The following is a 13,953-nucleotide window of genomic DNA, read 5'->3' as shown; positions in this document are numbered from 1 at the left end:
AGAGTGAAAATTTTGGCCTTGAAGGTCTAAATTTTGCCCCTCATATTTGAAATCTTTAAATTTTGCCCTTTAACACCCATAGGTTCCGGAGTTCGAACCCTTTGAAGGATCTTTTTAAAAAAAAAAATTAAAAAGGCGGAGTTTAAATTTCGCTCCGTATCTTTTGTCCGATGCATAAAACTAAGTATGCGGTCAAATTCCTTCACAAAGTTTAACAAGTTTATCAAGTTATGGGACACAATACTGCCTTTACCTAAGTATGCCGAGTCACGGCATAACTTTGATAATTCCTTCACAAAGTTACCCATCGTAATAAACGAAGTTAGGAAATATGTTCCCTACGATTCAATGCAAATTTGGTCTTTCGGTCGCATTACAAAACAAATGTGGGTAGTATACGAATCATTTCCATTTTATATAAGTGTTCAAGCACTTCGACTAGGGAAAAGAGTAAACTTATGCCAAAGAGTAGAAATAAACAAAATTTAGATGCATATGTTACGTGTTTGAGGCCAAAAGCTCACCATTCTGCAATATTTCTCTTTCGAGTTTACGGAAAAAATAGAAGAAGGAAAATATGTTCGATAAATATGAAACAACAATAGGAAAACGATAGACAATATAAAAGTATGCCCCACTGGCATAACTTTGTGAAGGAATTATCAAAGTTATCGGACCGTATTCTTATGCCTTATGGGCGGACTTGGCATAAGTATGCTTAGGGTCCGGCATAAAATTTGTAATTCCTTAACAAAAGTATGCGAAAAATCAAATCTTGTCTTGCGATTTTTTTTTTAATTTATGCTTGAGCGGGGGTTCGAACTCAGAACCTCATGATTTCGGCGGGAAAACTCAAAGTTGCAATACAAAGGGCAAAAATTAAAGACCAGCAATATGAGGGGCATAATTTAAAGACCACGAATATGAGGGGCAAAATTTAAAGACCACCCCAAAAGAAGGGCACTCCGCGCAAAAAAATGAAAAATGTTATTTCTCACATTAGTCAGCCCATTGGAGAAGCCCAGAACAGCATTCGAATTCATATGACCGCAGAGAAAAAGGAAAAATCACCCGAGATGTAGCTTCAGTTTCAAAAAATTACGAAACATAGCTACACTTTAGATTTTATAGCAAATACACAATACTTGTTGACACAACTCTTTATGCAACTTGCGCTTTCGCTTTCGCGCAGCTTAACTGTTAAAGCTCTTTCACTTCACAGCTATACCTATCTGATATAGTAACTGTAGCTACGTTTCGTACATAAGCTAACTGTAGCTACATTTCGTAAATACCTCTGAACTTAAGCTATTTATGAAATTTTCTAAAAATAAAATAAAAATCATATGACTGCTAAGCCCCTAATTTAAATCCCTTGGCCGTTGGCGCCATGATACACAATGAATCAAACTGTTTCTCATCTTCTCCAAACTTGCAAAACACTTAAGAGATTAAAATCAGTCCACGCACATTTATTAGTATGTGGATCCATTGCCTCATCAGACCTTGTTTTAAACAAAATCATTCGTCTTTACTCTCGTTTCGGTGCCACGGTCTATGCTCGCAAGGTGTTCGATGAAATTACTGAACGAAACCCTTTTCTTTGGACTTCAATGATTCATGGATATGTTGAAAATTCTCAGCAAAATGATGCTTTTTCGCTATTTCGCGATATGCGTATTCGAGATGTTACGCCTTTGAATTTTACGATATCTTCGATATTAAAGGCGTTGGGATGGTTGAAATGGTTGAGAGATTGTGAGGGGTTGTTTGGGGTTATATGGAAATGTGGGTTTGGTTTTGATTTGTTAGTGCAAAATTCTTTGATTGATTGTTTTATGAGATGTGGAGAAGTTGATTTTGCGAGACGAGTATTTGATGGGATGGAGGAAAAAGATGTCGTTTCTTGGAACTCGATGGTATCGGGGTATGTGAGTAATGGAAGACTTGAAATAGCACGAGAGTTGTTCGATAGCATGGATGAGAAAAATGTAGTTTCTTGGACTAGTTTGATATGTGGCTATGTTAAGAAGGGAGATATGGTGGAGGCTAGGAATCTTTTCGAGGCTATGCCTAGTAAGGATATGGCTGCCTGGAATGTGATGATTTCGGGGTATATGGATGTTGGTGATGTGGAAATGGCGAGTTTTTTGTTTCAGGAAATGCCTATTCGTGAAACTAGGACATGGAATTTGATGATATCAGGGTATTGTAAGGTGGGCGAGTTAGAAAGAGCGAGGGAATGCATTGAACGAATGCCCTGTAGGAATGTAGTGTCGTGGACTATGATGATAGATGGCTATGTTAAGTCTGGGGACTTGCACGAAGCAAGGTGTTTATTTGATGAAATGCCGGAGAAAAATCTTATTACTTGGTCTACCATGATTGGTGGCTATGCTAAGAATGGAAAGCCTTTTGCTGCTTTGGAATTGTTCAAAAGCTTTAGAAAGCAGAGTCTTGAACTGGATGAGGCTTTTATTTTGAGTATCATCTCAGCTTGCTCTCAATTAGGGATTGCAGATGCAGCTGAGTCAATTATGAGTGATGATGTAGGATCCAGATATTTTTCTGACACACGTGTTGTTAACAGTTTAATAGACCTCTATGCAAAATGTGGAAATATTGAGAAAGCCTGGCAAGTCTTTGAAATGGCAGAGAAAAAGGATTTGCTTTGTTATAGTACGATGATTGCTGCATTTGCTAATCATGGCTTAGTTGAAAAAGCAGTGTATTTATTTGAGGATATGCAAAGAGAGAATATAGAGCCTGATGATGTAACCTTCCTTGGGGTGTTCAGTGCTTGCAACCATGGAGGACTCGTTAATGAAGGCAGGAGGTACTTCAAACAAATGACTAAAGAATTCAAAATTCAGCCCACAGAAAAACATTACGCATGCATGGTTGATATCCTTGGTCGTGGTGGGTTCCTTGAGGAGGCCCGTGAGATGATATTGAGTATGCATGTGGCCCCCACATCAGCCGTTTGGGGTGCAATGCTCGCAGCTTGTAATGTTCACGGCAATGTCCCGATGGCTGAAATTGCAGCGTCTGAGTTATTCAAGATTGAGCCTGAGAATTCTGGAAATTACATTCTTTTGTCCAATATTTATGCTGCTGCAGGAAGATGGCGTGATGTAGCTAGAGTAAGGGCAATGATAAGAGAGCATCACGTGAGAAAAAATCGGGGATCTAGCTGGATTGAGTTGGATTCTGCAGTGCATGAGTTTGTAATGGGAGATGTCTCGCATGTGGATACAGACAGGATAGGCTTCATATTGAGTCTACTAAATGAAGATATGAAGCTTTCGGGATATACCAAAAATAAAGATCTGAATCCAATTTGTACATTGTACCCCTCTTATCTGTCTCTTTCAAGTGATACTGAAATGGACGAGGAACTGTTTTGACTGATTTCTGGCACAACATGCCAAGGTACTTGTCCTTGATAAAGAATTTGGACAGTATAACATTCTTATCTTGAATGTTGAAATTGTTTAGGATTTGTAACCTGGTCCTTGATAAAATTTTAGTTAAACAGGCTTGTGTGTTGTTTAAAGAATTAATTGCAAGTTTGCAACATTCATAGCCAAATTGAAAGCTTCCTGCTTCCGAGTAATGTTGCACATTCCTTTAGTTCCGTTTGTGTTGTTGTGAGTATTTGACAGGCATTATTATAACCGCCAAAGGGGAAAACAAAATGTCTTCATTCTTGTCTAGATTTTTGGTGAACTTAAACCGAATGAGGTGATGGTTGAGGAACATATCTAGAGAAAAACTAAGAATAAGAATATCCTATCCGTTATCTTGAGTCAAGTCCGGTCACCAAGCAGAGGGCGGAGGGGAATTCAGTGATCTTTTCTCCGTGAGGTTCTTGTTGGCATATGGTTTCCGTAAAATAATAATTTGTTGAAAGAGAAGTATGGGAAGACGATAAAACATATTTGGTATTTTTACTGCATTGATAATCTACAACAGCAAAAGCTTCTTTTGGAGGATTGCAAAATGTTAAACTCAAAAGGCTGCTGGAATTATCATATGCTTGAATTTTCAACCATATGAATTCCATCTAGGCTATACTGGCTGGCCATATCTACAGGAGGAAGAAAGTAAGCTAACTTTCAGATTTGACAATTAAAATTATGAAGGAAAGCAGGGCCTTATCTTATCTCTAATTGCAAGGCTTTATTAGTTAAACATGTTATCTGCTATAGACATATGTCATCCACCAAAGACCATGATTTGCAGCTTGAGAAGTATCTTTTTGCACACTTCTTGTAGTCTCCTCTTGACGGGAAACAATAATAATTGGACTTGATGGAAGAATCTGTGTTATCCTAATACTCAAGAAGGGGGATTAGAATTTTAGATATTACATGAAGTTTTTAATTACTCTTGAAGCTAGGAATTACAGAGTTAAAGCATCTCTGTAGTAAAGGTTCCTTGATGCCAAACATTGTACTAGACTTATCCTGGCACTATGGTCAATCTTATGTATAGAGATGATGTGGACACTAAAAATCAGCTTGAGCTACACATCATATGGATAGTGAATAAAGGAAGTTCCATCTTTTCGAAGGTGGGATAATTGGACATGATTATATTGTCTTGCTCAACTCTGTTATCCCAGCAGGGTTTCGAAAAAGAATATAGCAACACCCATTCTTTCAAAAAGACAAAGTAGATCATCGGTTATATATGCTATATTAAGAGTTCAAGACAATAACATAGTTATATTGCTGTAGAAAGTATGGTATAAACTATGGGCAAGACTGGTTGGCTATAACTCTTTGACAGGATTGAGATTTAATTAGATTCATTATTGATTGCAAAGCTGATTAAGTTTAAACCAAAAGGGGATCTCGAAGAAATAAGGTTTAAACTAAGCAAGTTTGAAAGATCAATTAAATAAGACACTTCACATGTTATGCAAGATGTAAAGAGTTTAGTTTGTTATACTTGAATTTAAGTTGAAAGCATTTAAAGAATCATGTATTTTAGCCACAAAAAAAAATTATATAAGTAAAGAATCTCATCCTTTCCTACAACATATTCTTTGCTGTTTATTAGTTTTATGTTAGGTAGAGAATAATGTCTAACCCCGCCACTATAACACAGATTTATTTAAAAAGAAGTTGCTATAATAAATTGTTAAATGAAGAATAATCTTGAAACTACGAACACCTGTTATATTTCATGTGTTTTGGAATTTGTTAAATCTCTAATTTTACCATATACTTTTTGCTTAAAGTGCTGGCGTGCCAGGGCTCTATGATAATTATGTTTGAAAAAGTTTTTTAAAAAAGCCTTTAGACATCAACAGACATCTGTTTTTAGGATGCTAAACTAGGAGAGTCCGGAACCTAAATGACCCAATAAAAGACCAAATGAATCAAAATACCCCAAAAAAAAATGTTGTTACAAACTACCCTTGCTGCGTTATATGGGTTAACTCTTATAACGCAGGAAATTCCTGCGTTAAAGAGGTTACAAAATTTCCAACACTTGTTTCACTCTATATTTCACTCCATTTTCACGTCTAAAGACTCCGGAACGTCAATATTTTAAATAGAACCCGATGTTTTTTTGTGCGAACAATAATGTAGACTTAATACATCAAGGATACCTAATAGTTCAGATCGTCGTTTTAGGGGTTGTAAAGTGTCCGAAGTAAGTTTGAAACTTGTTATCATTAGGTTTAAGTGTTATATTTTTTTAGGGTTTAGATTTAAGCGCGTTACTTTTTAATGAGTGCATAACTTTATTTGGAATATGTCGATTTTTTTTTATTATCATTAATTTAGGATTTCACACGAGATGGTAATAAAAGATAATAAATGCTAAAGATAATATTTATCACTAAGAAAATATACACGAAAGATATATTATCTACATAAATTAGGCAACTTTCGTACAGGTCCCACATGTAGTAGACTTTAGAATACCTTGAGGACTAAGTCTATCCCCACCACCCTCGCCATCATCTCCACCCCCTTCCTCCTCTTAATAGCCGAGTGCTCTAAGCCATGATAATCCACCACTTTTTTTCCCCTTCTTCGGACTCCGAACCATAGCGTGTTTGTTGCCGACTGCTACTACCGGAGCCAATCTGTCTGGATTAGTAGGGTCAAATGGCTCAACATCACCCTCCCCATCATCCCCGGGTCCGCAGGTGCCGAAGGATGAACCTGAAACATATAAAAAATTAGTACTAATTTTAATTTCTATTGAATACATAAACTTTTGTTAAAAATCAAACATGTGTGTCGACGGGCTCTAGAGCGGGCTCCTGAGAGGGGTCTGGTGTAGGACCTGAAGCAGTGTCATGAACGGGATCCTGTACAACTGGAGCTAGACAGTGTGTTTTTCGAGGTCCAAATAAATGTTAAAAAGATTAAAGTAATATTCAACTTATATTGAATAAAATTAAGTTTTACTAGAAATCTTACATGTGGCTCGGCAGGCTCATGAGAAAACACTTGAATGGGTGGCTCTGATAGACCTACTGTCGGCGAATCCTACAATATCAAAAATTACAAAATAATAAGCATCATATATATTTAAAATAAGTACTTTAATGTTTTAAATAAGTATTGTAAATACTAATCGAGATAAGAAACTCCGAGAAATCAAGAAACCTAGGACCGTCTACATTTCTCACTGGCCGCTCCTCACGTAATGATGCGTGAAGACCAGCCCAATCCATGTCATCACGTATCCCGAGGTACCTATTCTGACTCTGTTGAGATGAAGACTCGAGAATATCCGCAAATAGGCGCGTCGGTGTAAATGCAGGTGTCGACGGTCATGATGAAGTCGACAGTCGGGCTGCAGCTGGGCTCGAACGGCGGCGACCTCATCGAGCTCATCTACCAGATGGTGTCACTTGCCACCACGTCATCTATCACCACCCCCTATGCCACCACGTCCTCTATCGCCATCTCCTCTGCCTGGTTGTACTCCCCGTCTGCCTCTATGACGTCTGCCTCCTCGCGCCGCCTGATACTGACCCTCTGGAACAGGATCATGCATACGCCTAGCATCTCCTACCTATCGGATATCGTCCTTGGCTGATACAATAAAGGAAATAAAAAGGACAAGAAAATGACAAGGAAAACAAAGGATAACTAGATTGACACAACTAAAGACACAATTTGACAACCAAAGTTCTACAATAACTAAGACCTTCAAATTGTAATCAACAGAGCACCAAACTCCTAGGATGACCTCAAGGGACTTGTGATCCTAAGCAACCAATCCTCTCAACAAGGTTCACAATCAAAAGCTTCACAAGTCAATCTACTCTCAATGAGTTTAGTAATTTCAATATTCATCCAAATCTACCCTAGAAAATGTTTAGACAAGTTATTTATACTGGAAAGTTAAGAAAGACAACTAAGCTATTACAATTCTACCCTTAATGAAGGAAGGGCATTGTTTGGTTGGTCTTTCTCATAAATGAAACTTGAAAATGCTAGCCTTTAAGTAATAGCCTCATTACAAGCATAACCATCTTCAACACTCTTCTCCAATCCCTCCTCCCATGCAATCATCAACACTTGGAATCCCCGGGAGGGCTCTAGAGTGTACTCAAGTACGTCCCTCTTCATGAATAACCCTTGCATTGCTTAAAGTTCACGAGCTTGGATTTTTGTGAAAGGCTTTGATGCAACTTGGGTTGTATCATTCTCTCCTTATTTAAAAGAATTTGTCCTCAAATTTAAGGGGTCACCATCATCCACATCCATAAGAGAGAGATCACATACATTGAAGGTGTTATGGACTTGATATTCCGGGGGAAGATCAATCTTGTATGCATTGTCATTGAGTCGCTCAAGCACCTTAAATGGACCATCTCCTCTAGGCATCAACTTGGTCTTCCTTTTGTTGGGAAATCGCTCCTTGCGAAAATGTACCCAAAACCAATCACCCGGTTCAAGCACAACTCTCTTGCGGCCTTTGTTTGCTCTCTTGGCCGTCTCTTGATTCTTCTTCTCAAGGTGAAGTCTCACCTTTTCATGCAACTTCTTCATGGCCTCGGCCCTTTTGTTTCTATCTAAACTCAAAACAACATCTTGAGACAAAGGGGTGAGATCTAGAGGGGTTAATGGATTAAAACCGTAAACAACCTCAAATGGAGACATGCCAATTGTACTATGAATGACTCTATTATATGTAAATTCAACTAAAGGCAAATGATCTTCCCAAGATGTTAATTTTCCGTTAACCATGGCCCTAAGCATAGAACCTAAAGTCCTATTCACAACCTCGGTTTGGCCATCGGTTTGTGGGTGACAAGATGTAGAAAACAACAATTTAGTCCCAAGTCGTCCCCACAATTCCTTCCAAAAGTGGCTAAGGAACTTAGAGTCCCTATCACTCACTATGGTTTTGGGAATACCATGCAATTTGACCACATGTTCAACAAACAAAGATGCAATGTGAAATGCTTCATCAATTTTATGACATGCAATAAAATGAGCCGTCTTTGAAAAGCGGTCAACAACAACAAAAATGCTATCTTTGCCCCTTTTTGTCCTTGGCAAACCCAATACAAAATCCATTAAAATGTCAAGCCAAGGCCTTTGTGAGGTGGGGAGAGAGGTATACAAACCATGGGGAAGGAGCCTAGACTTAGCACCACGGCACTCACTGCATTGCCCACAAAGTTTAGCAACATCCCGACGCATATTAAGCCAATAAAATTGCTCCACAAGAATTCCCAAAGTTTTATCAATTCCAAAATGTCCCATTAATCCCCCATCATGTGCCTCTCTCACAAATAATTCCCTCCAAGAGCTCATGGGCACACATAGTCGCTTGTTCTTGAACAAGAAACCATCAAATTTCGAATAGGGAGTAGAAGACCTATCCCTAATCCATCTTTCCTTTTCCCATTCTTCGCAACCTTGATTTTTTTTTGGCAAAAATAAGGTCCTCGGGATACAATGTCTTCAAGCTTTCAAAACCTATTAATTTGGAAGACAAAGTATTTATCAAAACATGTTTTCTAGACAAGGCATCCGCCACTACATTGTCCTTCCCCTTTTTGTATTGGATTACATAAGGGAAAGTTTCAAGAAATTCAACCCATTTGGCACGCCGTTTGTTCAACTTACCTTGGGCCTTAAGGTGTTTTAAGGACTCATGATCGCCCGAATAACAAACTCTTTGAGCCACAAGTAATGTTGCCAATTACCCAAAGCTCTAATCAAAGCATACAATTCAAGATCATAGGTGGAGTAATTCAACATCGCACCCTTAGGCTTTTCACTAAAATAGGCAATGGGTTTTTGGTCTTGCATCAAAACGGCACCAATACCTACTTTACTAGCATCACATTCAATTTCAAAGATTTTATCAAAATTGGGTAATTGCAACAACGGTGCGGAGCTAAGCATTTGTTTCAAAGTTTCAAAAGCCCTTACTTGCTCCTCACCCCAAGAGAAAGGCTTATCCTTTCGGATTACCTCGGTCAAAGGAGCGGCTATGGTACTAAATCCTTTAACAAACCGCCTATAAAAACTAGCCAATCCATGAAAACTTCTCACATCACCAATGGATTTAGGAGTTGGCCAATTTTTAATAGCATCTATTTTGGATTCATCAACCTTAACGCCCCTTGAACTCACAACAAAATCCAAGAAAACAACTTCATCAACACAAAAAGAGCATTTAGCCACATTAGCATAAAGTTGTTCTTGTCTAAGCACTTCAAACACACATTTCAAAAGTCAACATGCTCATCCAAGGTTCTACTATACACCAATATATCATCAAAGTAAACAACCACGAATTTGCTAATAAAAGGTTTCATCACATGATTCATTAATCGCATGAAAGTACTAGGAGCGTTAGTGAGACCAAAAGGCATCACCAACCATTCATATAGACCAAATTTGGTCTTGAATGCCATTTTCCACTCATCTCCAGGTTTCATCCGGATTTGATGGTATCCACTCCTAAGGTCAATCTTAGAAAATATGCATGAACCATTCAATTCATCAAGCATGCCATCAAGACGAGGTATGGGATGTCGATACTTTACCGTTATCTTGTTGATGACTCGAAAATCAACACACATGCACCATGTTCCATCTTTCTTTGGCACCAAGATCACGGGCACGACACATGGACTCATACTTTCTCGCACAACCCCCTTTTGAAGGAGTTCATCCACTTGCTTTTGAAGTTTTTTGGTGTCATCCGGGTTGGCCCTATAAGCCGGTTTGTCTGGAAATTGAGACCCTGGGACAAAGTCAATTTGGTGCTCAATTCCCCTTAATGGTGGCAATCCCTTTGGAAGCTCCGTGGGAAACACATCATCATAGTCCTGCAAAAGAAAAGAAATAGAACTAGGCAAGGAAGAGGTTAGTTCGTTAGTGTGCAAAGCATAGTCCCTATGAGGGAGGAGGATCACCGGTTGTCGCTCCTCTAACTCCTCCCTAATCTCTCCTAGATTTGCCAAAAATACCACCTTAGCTTTTCCCCCCGACTCCTTCTTTTTCCCACTTCCCTCACTATCTCCTTGTACACCCTTGCCCTTCTCTTTCAACTCCCTCATTTTGTGGTAAACTTCACTAACTTGCAAAGGCGTCATAGGACATAACACATGGTTGAGCCCATTATGAACAAGAGTGTACCGATTGGTTCTTCCATCATGCTTGTTGACCTATCATATTGCCAAGGTCTTCCAAGTAAAAGGTGACAAGCTTGCATGGGAACAACATCACAAAGGATCTCATCTTGGTACTTCCCAATTTTGAACTTGATAAAGGCTTGTCGAGTCACCTTCAACTCTCCACATTCATTAAGCCATTGGAGTTTGTAAGGATTTTCATGATTGATGGTGGGAAGTTCTAAGAAATGAACCAACGTCGTACTTGTAACATTTGCACAACTCCCACTATCAATGATCATGACACACACATTTTGGTTGATAACACATTTAGAATGGAAAAGGTTCTCTCTTTGGCTAGGATCATCCATGGCCTTGCTTATCATTGTTCTCCTTACCACATAGTTAGGGATGGTGATCTCTCCCTTCGAGGCTTGGCCATACATGTCATCACCCTTCTTGCCAAACAATTTGGAATCTGACATCTCCATCACCCTCTATATCATCTTGCTCTTCATCACTCCCACGTTCATCATTCCCATAATTACCCTCATCATCTTCCACCTCATGTTCTCTCTTATCATCACTACCCGCTTCTCTTAGAATAAATGCTCTCCGATTGGCACACTCACTTTCTATATGGCCAAAGCCTTGACATTTAAAACATCAGATCGGGTTAGATTTTGTACCTCCTTCTTTTGCAAAGAAACTTTTGGGGTTGTTTCTCAACTTGATTGTTTTTCACAAAGGGCTTCTTGAATTCTTGCATGGTGCCCTTATTCTTTTGCCAATTGGAGGAAGATGTTCCTTTTTCCTTGTTGTTGTTCCATGAACTTATGTAGCCTCTCGACTTATTGATATTGTCTTCCTTGAGACCCTCCTCTATCTCAATAGCCTCTTCAAAAGTTTCATCAATGTCACTATAGTTGTGGAGTCTCATTTGGGAAGCAATTTCTCCATTTAACCCGGCTCGGAACCGAGTCATAGCATTCAATGCGTCCTCCTCAAAGTCTATTCTCATCTTCACAAGTTGAAACTCATCATAGTATTCTTCTACACTCTTTTTGCCTTGCCTCAAAGTATATATCTTTTTGAGTTGCTCTTGCTTGTAATGTTCGGTGACATACTTGCGCCTCAAGATATTCTTTAGCCCTTCCCAAGTAGGTGTAGGGGCAAGTCCATGCAATCTCCTCGCTTTCACTTGAGTTTCCCACCATGTAGAGGCGAAGCCTTCGAATTGAGCAATGGCATAAGATGCCTTTTTCATCTCAGACATGTCATTTGTCAAGAAGATTCTATCACAATGTATCACCCAATCAAGAAATACGTCGGGATCACTACCCCCTTTGAATGTTGGGAGAGTGACCTTGATGGAGTTAAGACTCGTATCTTGACCTCCACCATTCCCATAGTTCCCATAAGGTTCTTCGTCATAATCATAACCTTGATAGTCACGACCTTGGTAACCATCACGAGCTTGATATCCTCTTTACCAACCCATTTGAGGGATAGGGCCATTCATTCCACCTCTACCTCTTTGCGGACCTTGTATTTGTCTTCGTTATCCCCTAACTTGATTACCATAAGGATTAACCACATCATCTTCATACACTTCTCCTTGATAGTCATCATTCACGGGTGGGACATTTCGAACGGTTTGTCGGGGGTTTGGAAGGTTTTGACGGGGGTAGAGTGACATTTGGTCGTGGTTCGGCTTCATTTGGAATTTGGTCTTGTGGTGGTGGTGGGGTATTGTTTAAGGTGTTAGTGGTTTGAGGAGTGGGGTTGTAAAATTAGTGGATAGTTTTGGGGGACAAGGTAGGTGAAGTGGCTCGAGGCAAGCCACTTGTGTTTCCTTGATAGTGAACTTGTGGTGAGGATGACAATTCCCTCACACTTCCCTATCATTGGCTATCCATACAACCTCCCCAGCAAGCCTCGCGCTCTCGGGGCTAGATTATGGTCTAACCCTAATATACGCAGTCGTTGTACGACCACCAGCTGTATTTGTTTTCAACAGTAATCGCCACCTCCTCTGCCTGGTTGTACTCCTCGTCTGCCTCTACGACGTCTGCCTCCTCGAGCCGCCTGATACTGACCCTCTGGAACAGGATCATGCATACGCCTAGCATCTCCTACCTGTTGGATATCGTCCTTGGCTATCTGTACAACCTCCCCAGCAAGCCTCGCGCTCTTAGGGCTAGATATATGGTCCAACCCTAATATACGCAGTCGTTGTACGACTACCAGCTGCATTTGTTTTCAACAGTAATAATTAGTTAATATTTTAAAGTAATAATTACAACTTTTAAATCAATCTAAATGCGATAAACTTGGCAATGCCTTATACTGCCTCGCGAGTGTTGCGTATCCTATATCATCCGAGGGATGTAAAGCGGGGTTGCCAATCAAGCGGTGTGTGATCTGGTGGTACCACTACATGTAAACCTCGATGGGAGTCGCATGACCGACCTCCGCTAGACTACCCAACCTCTGCTCCCAACGACCGAGCTACATGCCCATGAAAGTCAGAAATGCATCATCGATGGGCGATCGATCGTCCCGCTCGTAGTGGCGGTGCTCATACTGAACGCGACGGGATATACTCTGTCGATGCCCAAACTTTCGTAAGATGCGGTCGGGCATGTGGTCCTCAATGATGTCCAGGTATATCAATGGACATCGTGACATCTACACGGCCTGACCAACCTTGCAATTGATCCAAAAATCCAGCGTACGGGGCCCATAAAAATAGTTGTATAAGATATAGCTACAAATTAGCCATCAACAAGTAGAAAATAAATAGTTAAAGTAATAACGTAAAATTAAACAATTGTATCGCATCGTCCGTCATGCGATCAAGCTGGTCCCGAAATGGAAGAATACTATGGTGAATATCCATATCCCGGTCAATCCCTGCCGTCCACTTCCTTGCATAGGGCATCTCATTCGGGAGGTCATGCCTAGGTACAGGTTGAAAAGACAGCATCCTATCCCACACCCATAACTGAAACCGATATTAAAAAAATGTGATTTTTTAGTCGTCGTTTCAATAGGTATTTTTAGAATAAAGGAACACACTTAATATATTACCTGGAGTAGAGCAAAAAATCCACACACATCACTGTCATGGCCAATGGACGCTCGGCATAGACATCGATAGAGGTACTCCAAAACAAAGACCGCCCCAGCTGTACTCTCCTAAGCGGTCCAGATCCTTCAAGAAGATCAAATACCGTAAGTTGACAAAGGCACCTAATGTGTCCAGGAGCATGATGCCCCCGACTATAATGAGCAAGTACAGACGGGCATGAGATCAACAACCATCTGATCAGTGT

General features: G+C 39.9%; 1 protein-coding gene and 1 pseudogene across 1 annotated transcript; one reads left to right on the top strand and one right to left on the bottom strand.

Annotated features, from left to right (window-relative positions):
• The first annotated feature begins 1,009 nt into the window (after positions 1 to 1,009).
• On the top strand, positions 1,010 to 3,697 carry LOC132051790 (pentatricopeptide repeat-containing protein At4g02750-like). The gene has a single exon (XM_059442998.1). It carries the CDS (start codon positions 1,401 to 1,403, stop codon positions 3,405 to 3,407), a length of 2,007 nt encoding a protein of 668 aa, XP_059298981.1. The 5' UTR covers positions 1,010 to 1,400; the 3' UTR covers positions 3,408 to 3,697.
• Positions 3,698 to 7,691: 3,994 nt separating this feature from the next.
• LOC132053809 (uncharacterized) lies at positions 7,692 to 11,891 on the bottom strand (annotated as a pseudogene).
• Between the last annotated feature and the right edge of the window lie 2,062 nt (positions 11,892 to 13,953).

This window comes from Lycium ferocissimum, chromosome 4 (assembly GCF_029784015.1).
Source record: "Lycium ferocissimum isolate CSIRO_LF1 chromosome 4, AGI_CSIRO_Lferr_CH_V1, whole genome shotgun sequence".
Taxonomy (NCBI): domain Eukaryota; kingdom Viridiplantae; phylum Streptophyta; class Magnoliopsida; order Solanales; family Solanaceae; genus Lycium; species Lycium ferocissimum.
The sequence above is the reverse complement of the archived record's forward strand: the minus strand, read 5'-3'. Positions and strand labels throughout refer to the sequence as shown.